At 40.6% G+C, this 23,507-nt stretch overlaps 1 protein-coding gene across 1 annotated transcript in view; it reads left to right on the top strand.

Annotated features, from left to right (window-relative positions):
• The window catches only part of LOC125458206 (urea transporter 2-like), a 58,535-nt gene that overhangs the window by 8,742 nt on the left and 26,286 nt on the right, over positions 1-23,507 (top strand). The window contains exons 2-4 of the mRNA XM_048543243.2: positions 541-688; positions 2,353-2,542; positions 8,258-8,386. Coding sequence (XP_048399200.1) covers positions 541-688; positions 2,353-2,542; positions 8,258-8,386 — 467 coding nt within the window. The remainder of the gene's footprint in view (positions 1-540; positions 689-2,352; positions 2,543-8,257; positions 8,387-23,507) is intronic.

Genomic DNA, 23,507 nt, shown 5'->3' with positions numbered 1-23,507 from the left:
AATCCACTATTTAGTTGCCTTGTAGCAGTGCTCCTCATCATAGGCTGTTATTAAAGAGCAGTATAGCAGAGGAACAGGGAATCATCTAGTGGTATTATTGCTGGGCTGTTAATCCAGAGACCCATGTAATCTTCAGGGACCTGCATTCAAATCCTGCCACTCGAATTCAATAAAGAAAATATGAAATTAAGACCACTGTTGGAACAACCATGTGGTTCACTAATACTCTGTAAGGAAGGAGATCTGCCTACACCACCTGTTCTGGCCTACATGTGACTCCAGACCCACAGCAATTTTGATAACTCTTAACCACCTAGTGATGACCTAATCCTGTGAATGAATAATAATAAAAAATGCCCTTTGGCAAATCAGGTGGCGTTTCAAGTGTATGTTGTTAAATGGGCTATCAGCTGTTGGGGGTGGGGGGAATGCTGTGTTATCTTTTGAGCAGGTGCTTGCTAGTCTTTCCGTAGTATTTTTGATAGATTCAGTTTACTTATTTTAAGGATTTTTTAAACCTCTTCTGAATTTGATTTTAAGCTGGAGTCAAAGGAATACACGCAGCAAATAAAACATCATGGAGGAGAAACCACAGCCATAAAATATGATAAAAACATTGTCAGATGTAATTGTCAACTTATTATAACCTTGCCTGATAAAGTCAAAAGGTTTGGTGATTGGCTGAAAGGTAAGAAACTGAGCTTCCTGTCTTTGCTAATTTTAACAAAAACAAATGCTTATGTAAAATATAACGTACTTATTGGGAACTATTTTACCAAGTTATAAGGTAGAATTTATATAACAGTACTCCTTGTAAAATGGCTCATGGTAGTTAGCAAGATGTGAAGTTCTAGAATATTCCATGTCTGCAAAAAGACCATTGATGAATACAAACAACAAGCCAAGGTCACTAAAAATGCATTTGATCAACGAGAGGGAAATTACAGGCAGGCAAAAAAGCAACAGCCTATGAATTATAGAATCCCTACAGTGCGGAAACCAGCCATTCAGCCCAACAAGTCCACACCACTTCTTCAAAGAGCATCCCACCCAATCCATCCCCTACCCTTTCTCTGTAACCTTGCATTTCCCGAATCTAATCCACCTAATTTACACACTCCTGGACACTATGGGCAATTTAGCATGGCTAATCCACCTAACCTGCACATCTTTGGACTTTGGGAGGAAACCAGAGCACTCCGCAGGAACCCACACAGATGCAGGGAGAACATGCAAACTCCACGCAGACAGTCGCCCAAGGGTGGAACTGAACCCAGGTCTGTGGTGTTGTAAGGTAGCAATGCTAGCCACTGAGCCACCATGCTGCCAAGGAATCTGTTGCTTGTAACAAGGCTGAGTTTGGTGATGTCACAATAGCAGAAGGTGCCAGAATTACAGATGTTGTTGCAGTGCCTGTGAAATCAAAGCCAGCAATATCAGAGCTAGCCACAGTCAACTAATTCAGCCAAAGAGAAAATGGCGTGGAAAGCTAAACAGGGTCCCAGGTTCATCCTAAGTGGAAAGTGCATTGTGAACAGCAAACCCTTGGAGAAACAGCCAGTACTGGAAAATCTCAGCGAGTATCTGTGAACAGAGGATAAATGTATATTGGCTAAGGCATATCTGAAAATGAAAAAGTGGGACAGCAAATTGGGGAGGGGAGCTGAGGGCTGGGAGATGGGCAAATGAAAGGTATTGTATAAGTTGAAGCAGCAGCCAAAGGACAGCTTCCTGAGTTGCACCAGTAAACAGGTGACAGGCGCAGACCAATGGCATCAGGAGTGGGAGAAACTGCACATCTACCAGTGCTATAGTATAGCCAAATGTACATTTATAATTTTGGTAGCTTGGTGTGGGAGGGGAGATACCAAACATGTCAAATGCTGTTTCTGACATTGATTGGTCCAAAGAGCAAAGGTGGATAAATGCCAGGGTGTTGAAGGCGTGAGAATGGGGTTGGGAGTTCTGGTGGGTGGGGAACCTGGAGACAAGGGAGGTGGTAGCTGTCATTAAAACATATAAGAAAACATTACAATCCACTTATCTGTACTGATTTGAACACAGACCTCAAGGAGTGTGTTTTCCTCTTGGAGGGCATAGCTTTACCGACAATGCACTGTGCCATAATGCCCCTCCACCTAATTCACCATTGGATCTGTGCTGCAGCCAGGAGAATAAATACCCACTACAGCAAACAGAAAAGTAGGGTTATACATTTTCAATGAAATTACCACTGAATTTATTGCTGGTGTGTGTAGCCCATGCTATAAATAAGTATAAAGTGAAAATATTATGTGAATCAGAGAATACTGAGTAGACCCTCTAACATTTTTTGTTTGGAAAATATTGCAGGGCAGAATGTTATCTTTCTATTTATTGACTGGAACTTGCGTGGAATTGCTCAGGTGATGTTTGTCAACAACTCATTGAGTGGGTTAATTATTTTGGTTGGACTCATTTTACAAAATCCATGGTGGGCACTGAATGGTTTCGTGGGATTGGTGTTCTCAAACTTGACAGCACTTTTACTCAGTCAGAACAGGTATTTCCTTTTGTAATATATATTTTATTATTATCATTTTCTTCAAGAACACGTGATGATACTTTTTACTGTACTTAGTCTTATGTGCAGAGCCATTATTTACAGTAGGACATTATATTTAATCTTGTAGCAAGTCACCAGTATCAGAGGGAGAATCTAGTCCTTAATATTTCACATTCTGAAATCATATTTCGTTGCCAAGTTAGTTAAAATTTGGTAATAACAAAGAATATACAGCTGTCCTGGAAGATTCTTGAAATAATCCCACCAATTAATGTATTTTCCTCCCATGAGCTCTACTGAAAAGCTTCAGAAGGACAGTTGATAATTAAAGTGCCTTCACTTTCTTTTACTCTCTTATGAGGTGAGTGTTTCTTGCAAGGCAGAATTTCGGTTGAACATACTGTCGGCATGGGGTGAAACTGATTACGACTTGAGCTCTTCCCAAAGTAGAGGGGAAGGTAGTGAAAATGAAAGTGAATTCAAGTGCAGCAGTGACCCTAACTGTCAAATCATTCTGTTGGGAGAAGCTGAGGGCACTACGATTGAAGCCTGCCAAGATAATACTACAGACAAACATAGAACAATTGGTGCCATCAAAAGGGTATAAATTGGAGCATGTACAGTTAAGGGACCATTGTGTACAATTGACACTTTACAAAATAAAAGGAAAACACTCTGCTTTATTTGGACAGCCCTGGTTACAAAAATTAAGGTTGAACTGAGTTGTTAGATGGGTGAACTCAAGCGTGAGCTTCCAAGAGATCCTGGACAAATGCAAAGATGTCATCAAAGGAACCATAGGGGGAAATGAAATGAGTTGAAATTATATTACAGCTGAAGCCAGAAGCTCAGCCTAGGAGTCTAAAGGTGTGGGCCTAAAGTGGGTGAGGAACTGGAACAGCCAGTGATTCTGGGAGCAATGGAACCAGTAATCATCAGTGAATGGGAAACTCCCATCATTCCAGGCTTAAAAACAGATCGTGTGGTGAGGGTTTGTGGTGACTTTAAGGTCAAGTCAACCTAGCCATGAGTGAGGTTGAACACCCCCTTCCACTCATTGAAGACCTATTCAGTAGACTGGCAGGAAGAAAGAAATTTTCAAAAATGGATCGGCCACAGGGATACTTACAGATGGGGGTCATGAAGGAGTCTCAGCCGCCACTGACAATAGTGACAGCCAGGGTCTTTTCCACGACAAGCAACTTCCTCTTCACAACATGCCAGCCACAGCTCTGTTCCAGAAGGGTATCAATCAGATATTAACTGGATTATCAGGATTCCAGTGTTATCCAGACGAAGCTTTGATGGATCTTCCAAACAGGAGCTTTTGAAAAATTTAGAAGAAACCCTAAAAAGATTGCAGGAGCATGGTCTTCAAGTAAAATGAGAGAGACGCAAGTTGTTTAAAATCACCTTAGAGTAATTAGGCCATGAAATTGATGGTGAGGGACTACACGACACGCCTATGAAGATGGGGCTATCATGAAAGCCCTAGACCAAAGAGAGTGTCTCAACTGAGATCATTCTTGGGACTTGTAAATTGCTATAGCAAGTTTATGACTGATCTGACAACACCTACATTTGTTGCTGGGAAAAGGGCAGCTATGGAAATGGATCCAGGAATGTGACGTGGCTTACCAGGAGGTGAAGCAAGTCTTTAAAAGGTCAGCAGCCTTAACAAATTTCAACAGGAAGTTGCCATCACTGTTAGTGTGTGTCACCTTGCCTTATGGGGTTGGTGCTATACAGTTGCACATCTTACTGACTGTAGAGGGAAGACCCATTGCTTTTGTATTGAGGTCACTGACAACGATGAAGGAAAATTATGCTCAGGTGGAGATTGAGCATTGTGTTTAGCATTAAGAAATTCACCCACTTCCTTTACAACAGTCACTTTGTGCTACTGACCACCCACAGACCTCTAACCTCTGTTTTTGGCCTATAAGCATGGTGCAAATGAAGGAGATAGCCAGAGGCTACTTTTGTCGGCTGAATGTGCACTTTCAGATTGAGGAGAAAGCAGGATCATGCAAATCCTGTCCAGTAGTAAGAACAACACTGCCATTGTTGCCCTTTCATCTATTAGAATGGCCTCAAACATCATGGTAGCGGATTCAGTTTGATTTTGTGGGACCAGCAGAGAGATAGATGCTACTAGTGACCATGAATGCCCATACCAGTGGCTTGAGGTGGCAGTCATGAAGTCAGTATGGGCAGAAGCAAGGATAGAGCAATGAGAGGAAGTATTTGCCGGGTTCAGGAACCCCAAACAAGCTATAAGTGTCAATAGTCCGTAGTTTATTGTGAAGAGTCATGTGAGATTGGCTTCGTATCACCCTATGACCGATGGCCAGGCAGAGAGTTTTGTGCAAACCATGGAGCAGGCCTCAAAGGCTCCACAGGGGAGAGGTCATTAGAACAGTGAATCAACAAGTTTCTCAGCATGTATAAGAAGATATCACATGTAACCAGGCAGTGATCACTGGAGCCCTTAATGTTCAGCCATCAGCTGAGAGCCATGTTTGACTTACTGCAGCCAGAAGAGACCATAGAGGTCCTAAAGTAAAATCAAGAAGGTTTCTTTCTTAATTCTACCTATATTGTTGGTACCTACATGGACCTTGACAACTGGATCTTTCCTATCCCACTTTAAGTTCCTCTGCAGCCCAGCTGAAATATCCTTAATCTTGACACTTCTCTCAATTGAACTATTTAGAAACAATCCGAAATGATGGAACCTTATCAGCCAATGAACTCACTGATTTCCTGTGATGTCAATCCAGTTTTTTTCCACAGTTCAGTGCAGCTGTTTGTGAATAGCTGAATGTGCCTCAGCGTCCGCTGTTCCCCAGTCTCAGGCCTGTATAGGCTTGAGCCTTGGGCGCTATTTATATTCTCACACTTAGTGCTGCTCCCACACGTGTGTGCTGCTGTCTCCCAAATTCCAGGTCAAGTCCCTTGTTAGACATGATGAGGCCACTTCGCCATTTCATTTTTGTGCTTTTTTTAAAGAAAGGAACAATTGTTGAAGTTTCTCATTGCGCTGCCTAAATGTTTGCCTTTGCCTATACACTGTCATCCCTATAAGTAACATTCCAGAATTTATCATAGCCAGCCAACATCCAACACCATCATGGTTTCCTTTATTTAAATTCAGACCTTCATCTCAGAGTCTTAATGAAGAATTCTAAAGTATTATGGTCACTCTTCTGTGAGTAGTCTCACACAGCTAGATTACCAATTATTCCTTTCTCAATATGCAATACCAAGCCTGTTCTCTGGTTGTTTCCCCAATGTTTTGATCCAGAAAACTATCCTGTACACATTCCAGGAATTCTTCCACTACAGAATTATCGCTGGTTTGATTTGCCTAATCTGGATTGATATTAAAGTCATTCATAATAATGGATGTGTATTAATTGTTAAAAAACCAAAAGAACTGCGGATGCTGTAAATCAGAAACAAAAACAAAGTTGCTGGAAAAGCTCAGCAGGTCTGGCAGCATCTGTGAAGGAGAAAACACAGTTAACGTTTCGGGTCCGGTGACCCATCCTCAGAACAGTTCTAAGGAAGGGTCACCAGACCCGAAACGTTAACTCTGTTTTCTCCTCCCCAGATGCTGCCAGACCTGCTGAGCTTTTCCAGCAACTTTGTTTTTGTGTCTTAATCGTTTGCATGTCTAATTTCTTGTCGAATACTTGCTTAAATATGACCACTTCAGTTTGGAAGTTGATAATCAACATCTTTCTTTTCTGCCCCTTTTGGTTTCCAAGTTCAGCCCATACAGGTTCCACCAGAGCTATTATCCTTCCGTGCTGTTGAGTTAATCCTCTTTATCTAGCCGTGCTTCCTCAGGTCCTTTTCCTTTTTTGTTTGTGCTTCCTATAAGCGGAAAACCGCTGGATATCCACTTTGCATTCCTGGTTGACCAGCAGCCTTAATTTGAATTATACTATACTAACTTGTTTATATTTATTTGCATCACTACTACATCCACTTTATTGCAAATCCTCTGCTCTTGAAGAGACAAGGCCTTGAGTCTTGTATTTTTAACATTCTTATTTCTGTTTACATTATTTTTGACTGTGATCTTATCCATCCTTGCCCCTGAATTCTCTACCTTCACTTTTCTTAATGTTTGCTAAAATAGTTAGGGAGGGTTTAGACTAATATGTCAGAGGGGTGGGAATCTCTGTAAAGAGTGAGAGAAGGAGGGAGCAAGGACAAAATCAAAAGGCAATAAGAAAAGTGATAGGCAGCGAAACCAAGGACAAAATTCAAACAGGGCTATTGAGAAAAATAAGAACAAGACAAACAATGTCAAAAAGACAAGCTTGAAGGATTTGTGTGTTAAATGTGTGGAGCATTTGCAATAAAGTGGATTAACTAATGGTGCAGATAGATGTAAATAAGTACAATATAATTGGGGTTACGGAACATGGCTGCAGGGTGATCAGGGATGGGAACTGAATATCTCAGGGTATTTAGTATTTAGGAAAGACAGGCAAAAAGGAAAAGATTTTGGAGTGGCTTTGCTGGTTAAAGAAGAAACTAACACAGTTGTGAGAAAGGATATTTCCTCAAACAATGTGGAGTCTGTCAGGGTAGAGTTGAGAAATACCAAGGGGCAAAAAACATTTCTGGGTGACATAAGTAAACCCCCAAACTGAAGTGGTGATATTGGGATAATAAAATGTGAGGCTGGATGAACACAGCAGGCCAAGCAGCATCTCAGGAGCACAAAAGCTGACGTTTCGGGCCTAGACCCTTCATCAGAGTGATGAAGGGTCTAGGCCCGAAACGTCAGCTTTTGTGCTCCTGAGATGCTGCTTGGCCTGCTGTGTTCATCCAGCCTCACATTTTATTATCTTGGAATCTCCAGCATCTGCAGTTCCCATTATCTGTGATATTGGGAATTGCTTTAAACAGGAAATTAGAGATGCATGTGATAAGGGAATATTGGTGATAGTGGATAATTTTAATCTGTACATAGATTGGGGAAATCAAATTAGCCACAATGCCATAGATCAGGAATTCCTGGAATATATAAAGGATGGTTTTCTTGACCACTATGTGGAGGAACTAACTAGAGATCAGGCCTTTTTAGACTGGATACTGTATAATGAGAAGGGAATCATTGCCGTTCTAGCTATGCGAGACCCCTTAGAGATGAGCACCACAACGTGATAGAATGTTTTATCAAGAAGAACAGTGAGGTAGTTGATTCAGAGACTAGGATGCTGAATCTTAATAAAGGAAACTATGAAGATACGATGCGTGAATTGGCCTTGATAGACTGGGGAGAGTTACTTCAAGGGATGATAGTGGATCAGCAATAGCAAACATTCAAGGAACGCATGGGGAAACTGCAACAACTGTTTATTCCTGTCTGGCACAAAAGCAAAATAGGTAAGAGGATCAATCCATGGCTTACAAGAGAAATTAAAGGTAGTATCTGATTCAAGGAAGAAGCCTACAGAAAAGAAAAATAATATGTCTGAGAATTGGGGGCAGTTTAGAATTCGGCCAAGAAATTCCAAGGGATTGATTAACAAGACTAAATTTCCTTCAGCACAGTATGGCCCTGATCTGTTGCTTTAACCCATTTGCAGTCACTCCAAAAAAAATCAACAAAAAAATTCATTGTCCCCTTAAATGTAGTTAGAAATGTTGTGTTATGAAATATTGGACTAAATTATGTTTTTTTTACAGATCTGATATTGCAGCAGGGCTTCATGGATACAATGGCATCTTGGTTGGCTTTATACTGGCTACATTTTCTAATAAAGGAGATTGGTATTGGTGGCTGTTATTGCCAGCAACTGTGATGTCATCATTATGGTATGGAAGCAAATTATTTTCACACACATTTAGAAAAGTTGAAGCACATATTCTACATTCAATTTCTTTATGTATTCTATTTCAGAATAATGTTAATTATACTGTTTATTAATAACTCTGAATATTTTTAAACTTTCCAATAAAAGTATGGCTGAAATATTGCAACAAAAAGACTGAAATCTACATGCATTCAGAATGTGCGCCTGCTGAATGTAGATGCTAAGGAAATGGATAATAAGGAGAGGCTGTGGCATAATGGTAATATCACTAGACTATTAATTGAGAAACTGGTTCAAATCCTACCATAGGAGGTGATGAAATTTGAATTCAATAAAATCTAGAATTCAACTATATTAAAACCATTGCCCGTTGATGATTTAATCTGGTTTACTGTCATTTGTGGGCGTGGCAAGGTGGGGGAAGTCTGCCATTGTCTCCTCGTCTTAACTACACGTGATGATGTGTAAATAGAAAGTGTTTGACTCTGAACTGCCCTTTGAAAAACATAATTAAGTCAGATGCATATTGAGCATGTAATTATGCATTGGAAGGATCAACAGCAAACACAGCACTCCTTACCCTGCCAAGTCCTTCCCAACGTCTGAGGATGAGGGCCAACATTGAGAGAACCAGAAGAACTACAGATGCTGTAAATCAGGAACAAAAACAAAGTCGCTGGAAAAGCTCAGCAGGTCTGGCAGCATCTGTGAAGCAAAAACAAGAGTTAACATTTTGGGTCCGGTGACCCTTCCTCAGAACTTCCTCTGAAGAAAGGTCACCGGACCCAAAACATTAATTTTGTTTTTTCTTTCACAGATGCTGCCAGACCTGCTGAGCTTTTCCAGCGACTTTGTTTTTGTGCCAACATTGGGAAACCTGTCCACAGGCCAAACACTAAGACAAAGCATCAGATGTAAACAATTTGGAGCATCAGGCTCACTCCGCTGTTCAATGAGATCATGGCTTATCTGATCAACCACAATTCTTCTTTCCTGTTTATTTCCCTCTGCCTGATGGAAGAGGTTGTAGGAGTTCATTGCCAGGGTGTGATGGTGGACTTTTGTGGACTGCCAACACTGCCAGTTTATCTTTCTTTAGATAAGGTGTATAAAACTGTTCACAGTTTCCTACGGTGCAGCCAAACTCGTGCCTTGTATCATTTTAGCAAGACCTCCTTATATTTCTAATTTATACTCTTTGAAATAAAGGCAAAGGCCATTTGCCTTCCCTACTCTTCACTGAACTTGGATGCTAGCCTTTTGTGATTCATGCATGAGGACCCTGAAACTCTCTGTGTTGCAGAATTCTGCAGTCTTTTCAGCTTAAATAATATTCTGATCTATTTTTCCTGACAAAGTGTATAACTCAAATATTCCCAAAATAATTATATTCCATCTGCCATGTTTTCCCCACTCATAACCGGTACACTCCTGTGTCAATCTCACTACTTGCCTTCCACTTAATTTTGTGTCATCCACTGTATATTCACTTCCATCATCCAGTCATTAATATATATTGTAAGTAATAGCAGGCCCAGCACCAGTGTCTGTGGCTATCCAGGTGGCCATCCTGAAAATATCTTTATTTCAATTCTCTGTCCTCTATTCGTTAGAAGTCACACGACACCAGGTTACAGTCCAACAGGTTTATTTGAAATCATAAGCTCTCGGAGCACTGGTCCTTCAACCGGATAAAGTGACTTCAACTGACAAAGGAGCAGCACTCCAGAAGTTTGTGATTTCAAATAAACCTGTTGGACTATGTCCTGATGTCATGTGACTTCTGATCTTGGCTCTTCCACGTCATCTCTATTAGTTAACTAATCCTCCATTCCCTATTAATATCCCACCCCTAAAATCATTGGGTCCTTTCTCGTGAAGTGGGCTTGTGTGCAGTACCTTATCAAACTCCTTTTGGAAGTCCAAACATATGACATCTGCAGGTTCCTGTTTATCTATTCCTGCTTCTTATCTCCTCAAACATTCAATAAATTTGTCAGGCAGGATGTTTTGTCATGAAGACATGCTGACTGCTTGTGTATGTTTCACGTTTCTAAATGCTCTACTTTGGCATGTAGGTCAAGGGCAAGTCATTGATGCCATAGACTGGCCCTTGACCTTCCTTATTTGTCCTTGAGAAGGTAGTGGTGAGCTGTCTTCTTGAACTGCTACAGTGCATGTTCTGTATGTAGACCCTTAGTACCACTAGGGAGGGGATTTCAGAATTTAATTCCAACAACCATGAAGGAATGTGATATATTTCCAAGTCAGGATAGTGAGTAGCTTGGAGGGGAACTTGCAGGTGGTCGTGTTCCCATGTATCTACTGCCCCTGTTCTTCGAAGTAAAGTTAATACAATTCACGATCCTTCCAACCGTATTTGGTGAACAACCATGCAGTAGCTGGGAAGGTGATGAGCTTGGCACCCAACCTATTTCATGTATGTGTGTATGTCTATCAAAATCAAACCCAGTGGGGCTATGTAACATTCAGCTTTAGCGCAATCCAGAGAGCATTGTCTAAAACTGAATTTTTGACACTTCTTAAAGTGAAATTAAGGTTTACTTTTGCACACAAAATGAAGCTTCAAACTCTTCTTTGCAAATGACAATTGATTCTAGATTAATTATCAAGTTAATTGTTAGAGGATTCATATATGAAGATGTATGGCAATCGGTCAATTATCTCTATGCCTGCAGAGGAAGTGCCAACAAGTCTTATTTCACCTTCCAGCTCTTAGACCATAACTCCCTGTGGTCTCCGTCACCACAACTGCATATTCATGTGTGTTTTAAATGCAATGAGAATTTCTGCCTCAATAATTTTTTTCAGACAGTGAATTACAGATTCCCACCATTCTCCAAATGAAAAATTACTCTTCAACTCCTCTGTCATCTATAAATTTCTATAAATCTATGGAAATTGGCTGCCCTCTACAAATGAAAATTGACCTTACCTTTCCACTTTACTTAGGCCCCTCATAATTTGATAGACTTCAGTCAATCTCCCCTTAGCCTCCTAAATTCTATTAAAATAATCCCAACCTGTCTCATCTTACCTCATACTTAAAATTTTCCATTCTTGGTAAAATTTTAAGTCTCCTCTGTGCACTCTATGATGTGATGATGTCCTTCGTGTAATGTGAGCAGAACTGTATGCAGTAATTGAGCCCTGGTCTAATTGAACTGCTCTACAGTTCTGCTGAATGTCATTATTCTTATATTGTAAGCTTATATTGGATGCTTTCTTGACCGTCTTATTTATCTGTCTTGCTACTTGAGGGATCTATAGACATGTACTTCAAGGTTCGTTTCCTTCCACACTTCTCATAAATTTACCATTTATTAGGTATTCTTTTGATTTATTTGTCCCCTCAAGTGCCCTCTGGTTTGAATATCTGTTGATCTAACTTAATATATGGATATCAAATCTGAATTTGAAAGATTTCTGTCAACTTGAAGTCCTACGGAGCAAGGGACAAAGATGAGTACATGAAGTTAGGCCACACAGAATGGTGGGCAATGTGTTCAAGGCATTCAATGGCTGTTTCTTTCTTGGCCCTTGTTCTGGTTCTGGTGTTTGTACAGATGCGTGAGAGGAAACTCATCTTTGGATCAAGCATGACAACGAGCTTAAGAGTAATTAGGTTCAGCCTCTGATGTTGCCAAAGAATAGAATCAGTGTTTAGGGATAGTGTGTGCTATGAACCAAAGATAATTGCTTCAGTCTTCCCAGATTTAGTGTTGAGAAATTTTCTGCTCTTCCTGTGCTAGATATCAGACAGTTTTGAAGCATGAGAAAAATTGAGGTGTGTGTAAATGAATTTGTTGTTCTTCGTGTGGTATTCTATTTTCAGATGATGATGTTGAGGAGTGAGTGAGTAAGAAAAGTCGCTATAGTCTTACCAAACCATAGGAGAAAAGGTTGGTGATCGTTTAACCTGAGGGCCAGCACTCCTCAGGCGATGGGAGACGTTGAGAAGAAGAGAACTTTATGGTAACCCGCAGCCGGTCTGGGAATTGAACCCACACTTTGCCATTACTCTGCGTGTGTCCAAACATAAAGAATGTTGTGAGGATTGCTAAGTTAACAAGCTACGGCTCATTTAGCAAATTGACCTTTCTGTTAATTCCTTTTCTTGTAACCTTCAGTTGTTCTCATCAAGTACAATTTTAATCTAAGCATGCCTTGTCACAGCTGAAGTACGCCTTTATATTAATTGAATTGATGAGAATGGTCTTCTACATGAATGAATTGCAGCAATGTCCACTGGACAGAAATTCTTTAGTGGGTGCAAATAAAGAACAAAGAAATAGGATGAAGATCATGGGGTGTGACTTGTTATACTTGAAAGAGTTTATATTGGGTCACAGTAACTCAGTTGTTAGCACTGTTGCCCCAGAGTGCCCAGGGACCTGGGTTCGATTCTAGCCTCAGGCAACTGTCTGTGTGGAGTTTGCAGGTCCTCCCTGTGTCTATGTGGGTTTCCTACCACAGTCCAAAGATTTGCAAGTTAGGTGGGTTGGCTAAATTGCCCGTTTTGCTCAGGGATGTGTATGTTAAGTGCATTAGCCACAGGAAATGCAGGGTTGCAGGAATGGGTCAGGGTGATATGTTGAATGGCCTGTTTCCACACTGTGAGGATTTTATTTTATTCTATGATAAAGAAAATGAAGTTTTAACTGTTGTGCATTCTAACCCCTTGTTAATATAACCCCACTGCAACAAATACCAAGATGCCAACACTTCATAAGGCACAGTAATTGTGCCCAATACTATCCTCTACTGTTTCCGATATCATTGGTTGGAATCTTTGGCATGGATGGATAACCACAACTGGACATTCACCTGACACCCATGAACCAATTGAAACTCTCATTTGCCTACCATAAGCTAGCAAGGGACTTTCATCGGCAGCTATGTTTCCCTTAATTTTTTGACAAAATTTATAAACAGTATGCCTAGTTTATAGTTCACTGGTGGGACTAACAAGCATGCTTGAGGTTGTTATAAGACATGAGGTACCTGCTGTCAGCTTACATGACAACCACGGAACTCTTAGGCCTGGATTTTCATTTTTGAGACAGGTTGCAGGAGTCAGGAATTTTAGAAAGTCAGAGCTGTCAATCAAGCTTTTCTTTCCTGCAACTCAGCTTTTAATAAACTAATGGAGTTCTGGATTAATTCAGTCCCAGTTAAAACATTGCACTCTTGACAACTCTAGATGTTGGCTCTCTTCTGTGATGGAGAGCTGCTTTCTTGAACTACTGAAGATGCAAAAGTGCTAAAGAAAAGGGTTTTCAGACTGACTGAGGAGTTGATAAAGGTGTTATGAAAGGGATGGCCCCTTTAGAGTATGGAAAGGAGGATGGAGGGGATGAGTTTGGTAATCACATGACATTGAAGCTGGTGGATGTAGAAGATAAAACATTCCATCTGGAAGCTGGTGGAGTGGGAGGTGAAGTCAAGGGAAACTCACAATTCTGGGAGGGAAGGGAAGTTTTCTCTTACACAGGCATATGTGGCTGTTGCTGGCTGGTCTGGCTTTATTTCCCGTCCCTAGATACCTTTGAGGAAATAGTGGTGAACCGCCTTCTTGAATTACTGCAGTCCATATGTGCTGTAGGCTGACACACGATGCCAATTAGCGGGAAATTCCAGATTTTTAACCCAGCAACAGTAAAGCGACAGTGATATATTTCTGAGTCAGAATGGTGAGTGGCTTGGAGGAGAACTCACAGGTGGTGGTGTTTCCTTGCATCTGCTGCCCTTGTTCTTCCAGATGGTAGTGATCATTGGTTTGGGAAGTGCTATCTCAGGATCTTTCAATTTTTCTACAGTGCATGTTGTAGATAATACACCTTGCTGCTGCTTAGCATTGTTGATGGTGGGAGTACATTTTTGTGATGTGGTACCAGTCAAGTGGGCTGCTTTGTTCTGGATGGTGTCAAGCTTTTTGAGAGTTGTTAGAGCTGTACCAATCCGGGCAAGTGATGAATATTCCATCACGCTTCTCACTAGTGCATTATAGATGGTGGGCAGGGTCTTGGGAGTCAAGAGGTGAGTTACGTGCTGCAGCATTCCTAGCCTTTGGCTTGCTTGTTTAATCTTTGTATTTATTTGGCTCGACCAGTACAGTTTCTGATTAATGGTAGCCTCCAGGATGTTACTAGTGGGAGGTTTACTGATGGCTATGCTATTGAACATCAAGGGGTGAAGGTTAGATTGTCTCAAATTGGAGATGATCATTGCCTGTTATTTGTATGCTGCAAATGTTTCTTCCCACTTGTCAGCCAAGCCGAAGCTGTTCAGCTTGTTCAGCGGAGAACAGCTTGGACTTGGGTACTAGAACATAGAACAGTACAGCACAGAACAGGCCCTTCAGCCCACAATGTTGTGCCGACCATTGATCCTCATGTATGCACCCTCAAATTTCTGTGACCATATACATGTCCAGCAGTCTCTTAAATGACCCCAATGACCTTGCTTCCACAACTGCTGCTGGCAACGCATTCCATGCTCTCACAACTCTCTGCGTAAAGGGTACTGAATAGTTCGGAAACACAAGTCTTCAGTACTGTTGCAGGAATATTGTTGATGCCCATAGCCTTTGCAGTATCCATTGCCTCCAACTGTTTCTTGTTATCACGTGAGGAAATTTGAATTAACTGAAGACCATCTTGTGATGCTAGGGCCTTTTGGAGGAGACCAAGATGGATCATCCACTTGGCCCTTCTGGCTGAAGATTATTGTGAATGCTTCAACCCTACCTTTTGTACTGATGTGTTAGGTGCCCTCATCATTGAGGATGTGGATATTTGTGGAGTCACCTCCCCTCCTTCAGTGAGTTGTTTAATTGTCCACCACCATTCATGACTGGATGTGGCAGGACTGCAGCTCTAGGATCTGAGCCATTGGTTAGAGCAGAAGTGCCTAAATTGGAAAGGATGTATTCGAGGACCTTGCACACCACACTGGGGGAAGATCTTTGGGTGAGAAAAAGATAAAGCGCATTGAAAGCATTAATATAAATAGTGTCAATGTTGTAACAGATACAATGGAGCACTTGACAGAATTAAAGACCTTTTGGAAAAAAAGAGAACAAGAACGTGCGGTCAAGGCAGTTGTGAATGTCAATGAGCTTACAGTGGTCAATAGCCTATACCTAGAAAATGAGTTACAGAATTTGAGTAATGAAAGTAAACTGTCAGATGGGACATGTGAAAAGAAAGGAAGAGTGGCAATTTCAGAAAACGTTAACGGAAATTTCCACTTCCATCAATGGAACAGAAAATGAGGTCAAGGGAGGAGGCCTGATTCAAGCTGGCAAAACTGATATTCTGTGTGTTTTATTTTAAAATGTGCATGTCTAGGATCCGTACTGAGTTCGATAGCCACACATTGATTTGAAAGAACTGATTAGAGTGAAAGAAGAAGTTGTTAAATTTGACAACAAGTCCTGTCAGGTAATGATGCATGAAGACTTTATAGGCCTTGTTCAGGGAAGAGGAGGAGAGTGTTCATGCAGTCCCATGGGATACGGGTATGAAGAGATTGAATATTCATCATGAACTGAATAAAAGGCATCAGAAATGTGATGGGTGTGGGTGAGAAGAAACTTGGTAAAGAGAGAAAAAAATTCTTTATTTCATTGCAAGTCTAGATTTTCCAAAAGAACAAATGCCCTTGTAATAAATTTGTTAAGCATGATTTACCTGTCGCAATCCCTTTGTTAGCTTGGAGTTATTCCCTTTCTTCATGTTAAATCTGCTTGAATTGCTTTCTTTGCAATTAATCTCTGGTTTGTTTTTACGACTCTAATGTTGTACTAGCTGGCGAGTAATATACAAGATTAGAAATGTGACCTTTCAAAAACAAGCTGGAATTTTATTTTCTTATCTCTGGTATTTTTCCTGCATTTAATGAACAACAATGCATTTCAGACAAAACTCTCCCTTCTCCAAGCTGCATGTCATCAGGTCTTTATTTTGTCCAATCTGGTTTAATTGATTTTTTAAAGTTTAAATGCTCATAGTTTTGTTTTGATTCTTGCCATTACTAATCCTTGCCTGCTGCATGAATTTTAGATGCAATTCTTATAAGCCTGATGATCAGATAGGACATTATTTTTGGTCACCACAAGAATATGAGATTCTACAATTTCTATGATTTATTTAAAAAATCTATATAAACATTTACATAAGCAAACATTCTGATATGCCCTTTTCTCCCTTTATAGGCCTGTTAACTAACTTACTATTTGTTGATAAATTTAAAATGAAAATGCTTCCTACTGATTTTGTTGCCAATTCTGCTCAATTTGTCTTGCTAGTTGGAACACCCATACAAGGAGATAATGATGGGAAATGTCTGCGACACGTGCAAAAGTTCTGATTCTGCAAGTATGGACATTTATAATTCGGTGATGAGAAAATGCCAGAAATAGCAGAACATTTAGAAAAGCTTAGTTAAATCAAACAGAGTTTTGGGAAGGAAATTGTGGTTGATAAATTTGTTAGAGTTCTTTGAGGATATAACAAGTGCTGATGAACAAGAACAAGCAGATTTTCAGAAGGTGACCCAAAGAGGTTACTGTACACAATAGGAGTTCCCAGGATTGGGGTTAACATATTAACATGGATTGAGAATCAGTTGACACACAAGACACATAGTCAATTTAATGGACCTTAATGGTTGGAAATATACAACTTGTGGAGTGCCATAGGATTGGTCCATGTGCCTCAACTGTTTACAATCTCTATTAATGACTTGTGGAGGGGCTGAGTGTAACATCTCCTAATATGATAACAATACAAAAATTGTTGGGAGGACATATTGTCAAGCCGAAATAAGGAATCTGCAAGGAAATATAAATTGATTGAAAGAGTGGCAAAGAAAAATTGGCAGATGATGTTTAATGTAGGAAAATGTGATGTCAGGCAATTTGGTAGAGAAAAGTAAAAGACAGACCATTAGTTAAAGGAGAGAGACGCCAAGAAAGTGCAGTGTAGAGGGAGCTGGGTGTTTCTGTGCATGAAACACAAAAGGTTAGAATGCAGACACAGCAAGCAATCAAGAGTAAATGGAAAACGAAAGAACTGCAGATGCTGTAAGTCAGGAACAAAAACAGAAGTTGCTGGAAAAGCTCAACAAGTCACAGCACTTGTGAAGAAAAATTCAGAGTTAATGTTTCAGGTCCAGTGATCCTTCCTCAAGACTTCCTCAAAGTTTGAGGAGACCCGTCAGACCTGCTGAGCTTTTCCAGCAACACTTGTTTTTGTTCCTGAGAATAAATGAACTATTTCTAGAAGTTGGAGTGAAAAGCCAGGGAATTCTTTTTACAACAGGGTCAAAAATCGCATGAAACCATGTTATCATCCAACAGGTTTATTTGGAGTGTGATTTTTGACCTTGTCCAACCCAGTCCAACACCGACACCACCTCCTTACCAATAGGATGTTGCCAAGCCACACCAGGAGTTCTGCATCCAGTTTTAGTCCCCATATGTTAAAAAGGATATATTGATTAATTTCTAAGATGAAGAGGTTGACTTATCAATAGGCCTAAACATTCTAGGTTTTTATTCTTCAGAGTTTAGAAGAATGCTGGATGATTGTATAGGAACAAACACAATTTTGAGGGGTCTTTACAAGGTGGATATTGACAAAATGTTTCCATTAGTGGGGGAATATTGAATTAGGGGCATAGAAAATAAGGGGTCACTGATTTAAAACTAAGATGCAAAGAATACTTTCTTCCAGAGTGTAGTAAATATCTGGAATTCACTACCCCAGAAAGTTGTGGAAGTCAAAAATAATTAAAGACAAAGTATATTGATTTTTGAAATATCAGGGAGTTGATCGCTAAGCTGAGCTGACACGATGGAGAGGTTGGGGCCTGATTAAGGAGAGATCAACCATGATTTTGTTCAATTGCAGGGCAGGCTCTCGAGGCTATCTGGCCTGTTGCTTCTATTTCTTATGGTTTTATGTGAGACACCCCAATTCTGGTGTATGCTCAAAAGTTAGTGAGGATGATTTTAGATGGTCACTTGTGCTGGATGCATCATATTCAGTATTTAAGCTTTTATTGAGTCATTCATCTGGTTAAATCTTTTTATACCTTTCCAAAGCCGTTTGATACAACTATGAGCTTGCTCAGCCATTTCGGAGGGCAGTAATGAGAGTGCTGCCAGAATAGCATGCTTTCTTCCCTAAAGATAGTTCTGTGACATTAATTTTAAAATATTATTTATTTTATTAACTGAATTTAAATTACACAGTTGCTACAGTAGGATTTGAATTCAGGTCTCCAAACTGCATGTCTAGTGACATAACAACTATGCCTTCATACCTTACAGCAAGTCATGTATGTGATGAGCAGGATAGTTGTGTACAAAATGTGGCTTCATAATGTTTCACTTTTCTAAAAATACCTTTTGCCCCAAGTGGGGGAAATTAAAACTAGGGGTTATATTTTTAAAATGAGAGGAGAAAGTTATTAAAAAGGACATGAAGGGCAACTTTTTAATGCAGAGAGTGGTTTGTGTGTGGAATGAGCTGCAGGAGGAAGTGATGGATGCAGGTTCAGTTACAATATTTAAAAGACATTTGGATAAGTGCATGAATAGGAAAAGTTTGGAGGAATATGGGCCAAACTCAGACAAGTGGGATAAGTTTAGTCTGGGAACATGGTCAGCATGGACTAGTTGGACTAAAGGGTCTGTTTTCATGCTGTATGATTCTATGACAAATATCTTAGCAATAAATCTGTTAACCATGATCTGCCCATCTATCATAATCCCGATCTTGGCATCAAGTTATTCCTTTCATTCATGTTAAATAAGCTGGACTTCTTTTCTTCTTAATTAACTTCAGTATTTCTAAATGTTGTGCTAGTTGACTCGTAATACACAGAATTATGAATTTGACCTTTCTAATACAAATCAGAATACTATGTTCTAATCATTTTTTCCTGTATTTAATGAGCTACAGTGCATTTCAGACATTTTTTCTCCTTCAACCTTTATGTTGCAAGCCTTTAATGTTTCCTATCTGATGTAATTAATTTCCTAAAGTTTAATCACCTGCATTTTTTTACCATCGTTAATCCTTATTTTTTCCATGCAATTTAGAGTGAACACTTAAAAGACCATGATTAAAGGCCCATTATGTTATGATCATTGTAAGAGTAAGAACCTTCAATGCAATATTAAAAGTTTCTAGAAACGAGAAGAACAGCATTGTCTTTTCTATCTAAAGTACCAAATTATTTTAGTCTGGAGACCTGGAAACTACAGGCAAGGCCTGCATTTATTGCTCATCCCTCATTGTCCTGGGTGATATGCTGCCATCTTGAATCACTGCAGTCCATGTAAGACCATAAGACGTTGCAGCAAAAGTAGGCTGTTCAGTCCATCGAGTCTACTCTGCCGTACAACGAGATCATGGCTGATCTGATAATCCTCAACACCACCTTGCTGCCGTTTCCCCAAAATCCTCAATTCCCTTACTGATTAAAAATCTGTCTATCTTAGCCTTAAATATACTTAATGTCCCAGCATCAACAGCGCACTGTGGTAAAGAACTCCACAGACTCACAACCCTCTTAGAGAAGAAATTCCCCATCACATTTGTTTTAAATATGCGACCCCTTATTCTGAAATTACATCTTTAGTCCTAGACTCTCCCACAATGGAAACAACCTTTCTGCATCTACTCTGTCAAGCCAGTTAAGAATCTTGAATGTATCAGTGAGGTTGCCTCTCATTCTTCTGTATTGTAATGAAGTAAGGTGTTTGATAAGGTTCCCCATGGAAGGCTGATGGAGAAAGTGAAGTCACATGGGGTCCAGGGTGTGCTAGCTAGATGGATAAAAAACTGGCTAGGCAACAGGAGACAGAGGGGAGTAGTAGAAGGGAGTTTCTCAAATTGGAGACCTGTGACCTGTGGTATTCCACAGGGATCTGTGCTGGGACCACTGTTGTTTGTGATATATGTAAATGATCTGGAGGAAGGAGTAGGTGGTCTGATCAGCAAGTTTGCTGATGACACTAAGATTGGTGGAGTAGCTGATAGTGAAGGGGACTGTCAGAGATTACAGCAGAATATAGATAGACTGGAGAGTTGAGCAGATAAATGGCAGATGGAGTTCAATCCGGGCAAATGCAAGGTGATGCATTTTGGAAGATCAAATTCAAGGGCAAACTATACAGTAAATGGAAAAGTCCTAGGGAAAATTGATGAACAGAGAGATCTAGGTGTTCAGGTCCAGTGTTCCCTGAAGGTGACAACGCAGGTCAATGGGGTGGCCAAAAGGCATATGGCATGCTTTCCTTCATTGGGCGGGGTATTGAGCACAAGAGTTGGCAGGTTATGTTGCAATTGTATAGGACTTTGGTTTAGCTACATTTGGAATACTGTGTGCAGTTCTGGTCACCACATTATCAAAAGGAAGTGGATGCTTTGGAGAGGGTGCAAAGGAGGTTCACCAGGATGTTGCCTGGTATGGAGGGTGCTAGCTATGAAGAGAGGTTGAGTAGATTAGGATTATTTTCATTAGAAAGACGGAGATTGAGGGGGGACCTGATTGAGGTCTACAAAATCATGAGGGGTATAGACAGGGTGGATAGCAAGAAGCTTTTTCCCAGAGTGGAGGACTCAATTACTAGGGGTCATGAGTTCAAAGTGAGAGGAGGAAAGTTTAAGGGAGATATGCATAGAAAGTTCTTTACACAGAGGGTGGTGGGTGCCTGGAACGTGTTGCCAGCGGAGGTGGTAGATGCAGACATGTTAGCGTCTTTTAAGATGTATTTGGACAGGTACATGGATGGTCAGGGAGCAAAGTGACACAGACTGTTAGAAAATAGATGACAGGTTAGTCAGAGGATCTTGATCAGCGCAGGCTTGGAGGGCCGAAGGGTCTGTTCCTGTGCTGTAGGTTTCTTTGTTTCTTTGAATACAGGTCCAATCTACTCAACCTGACCTCATAAGACAGTCTCTTTATATCCGCTTTCAGCCTAGTGAATGTTATTTGATCCAGGGACCAAAACTGTTCACAGTAATCTTATTATGGTCACATTCATGCCTGATATAGTTTTAGCAAAACCTCCCTACTTTTGTACTGCATTCCATTTTAAATAAAGCCCAACATTCTATTTTTCTTCACTATTACATAGAACATAGAACTAGCCACTGAATTTTTTGCTAGCTTTTTGTGATTCATGGCTGAGGATTCCCAAATCCCTCTGTTCCATAGCTGTTGGTAGTTTTTCTCCATTTAAAAAAAATTGACATAGCTGCACCCACAGTGCTGTAAGAAGGAAGTTTGAAGTCATCGACCCAATAATTACATATAAGTAGCTTAAGGCCATTTCAGAGGACAGTTAACCGTCAATTGCATTGTTGTGGGCCTTGAGTCACATATAGGCTGGACTGGGTAATTGTGCTCATTTACCTTACTGATGTGTAATCATGGCCACCATTATTGAAGCTAGGTTTCATTCCAAATTTATTTCATAAAGTGTAAATTATCCGGCTGCCGCGATGGGATTTGAAATAAACAATTAAAGTAAAATACTACGGATGTTGGAAATCTGAAACAAACAGAAAATGCTGGAGAAATTCAGCAGTTAATGGCAGATTTTGCTACTACAAAGTTATTGGAAGAAATGAACCTTCTTTCATATCTGCTGCTTAATGAGTCACGCATTACCCTCCAGCCAGGCTGAGACATTTACGGCAGGTTCTGCTATATAGGGATACAGGAAATAGGAGCAGGATCGGGCTATTTGGCTTAGAAATCACTTTACCATTCAACTGAGTCATGACTGATCCTCTGGCCCACTACCATTTTCTAACACAATTCCCATATCCCTTTAATATCCAGAAATCTGTTGATCTCTGTTGTGAATATGCGCAATCACCCAGCCTCTATAGCCTTCTGGGATAACAATTCCAAGGACTCATCATTCTCTAAAGTGAAGAAATTCCTCCTCATCATCTCACCATGAACAGATCTTTCCCCTGTCTCCTCAAACAATGAAAGGGTTGCTCCTGCCTTCATTTCCACCCCACCAGCCTCAATATTCAATGGTTCATCCTTTGTCATTTTGGGCCACTTTCAACAGTATGCCACCACCAAAAATGTCTTTGCCTACCTTCCCTGTCAACATTTTACAGGGACCCTTCGCCACACCCTGATCCACTCCTCTGTCACTCCCAACACCTCTTCACCTCTCCATGGTACTTTCCCATACTATTACAGAAGAACATAACAACATACAAAATTGGAGCAGGAGTAGGCCAACTGGGTCCTCAGTCACCTTCTCACCATCCAATAAGATCATGCCTGCTTTTCAAGGACTCAGCTCCACTTACCCACTTGCTCACCATAACCCTGAATTCCTTTACTGTTCAAAAATCTATCTTTACCTTAAAAACATTGAATGAGGTAGCCTCAACTGCTTCACTGGGCAGGGAATTCTACAGATTCACAATGCTCAACTCAGTTATAAGCTTGTTCTCCTTACTTTCAAGCTACACTCCCGAATTCTATTTGGAAGGTGTAATGCTTTCCTCTTTTCTTCCACTGCCCTCAATGCCCAAGGCTCCAAACACACCAGGTGATCAACAATTTACTCGTACTTAAATCAAACTGGTCTACTGTGTTGTCTGCTCACAAATGGGGTGAAATAAAATGCATACTGCCTGACAGACTCTGCCCTGTCTTTACTCTGCTCCGTCCTCAAGAAAGACCCTACCTCTGTCACTTACCATTTTCATACGCTATTATACTGCTGTGGTAACACTTCTGTCCTAGGCCTGCTGCAGTGCTTCGTCTACATTGGGGAAACCAAGCGGAGGCTTGGGGACTACTTTGCGGAACACCTCCGCTTGGTTCGCAATAAACAACTGCACCTCCCAGTTGCGAACCATTTCAACTTCCCCTCGCATTCCTTAGACAACATGTCCATCCTGGGCCTCTTGCAGTGCCATAATGATGCCACCCGAAGGTTGCAGGAACAGCAACTCATACTCCGCTTGGGAACCCTGCAGCCCGATGGTATCAATGTGGATTTCACAAGCTTCAAAATCTCCCCTCCCCCTACTGCATCCCAAAAC

This window comes from Stegostoma tigrinum, chromosome 1 (assembly GCF_030684315.1).
Source record: "Stegostoma tigrinum isolate sSteTig4 chromosome 1, sSteTig4.hap1, whole genome shotgun sequence".
Taxonomy (NCBI): Eukaryota; Metazoa; Chordata; class Chondrichthyes; order Orectolobiformes; family Stegostomatidae; genus Stegostoma; species Stegostoma tigrinum.
This window is presented reverse-complemented; position numbering and strand designations above follow the sequence as displayed.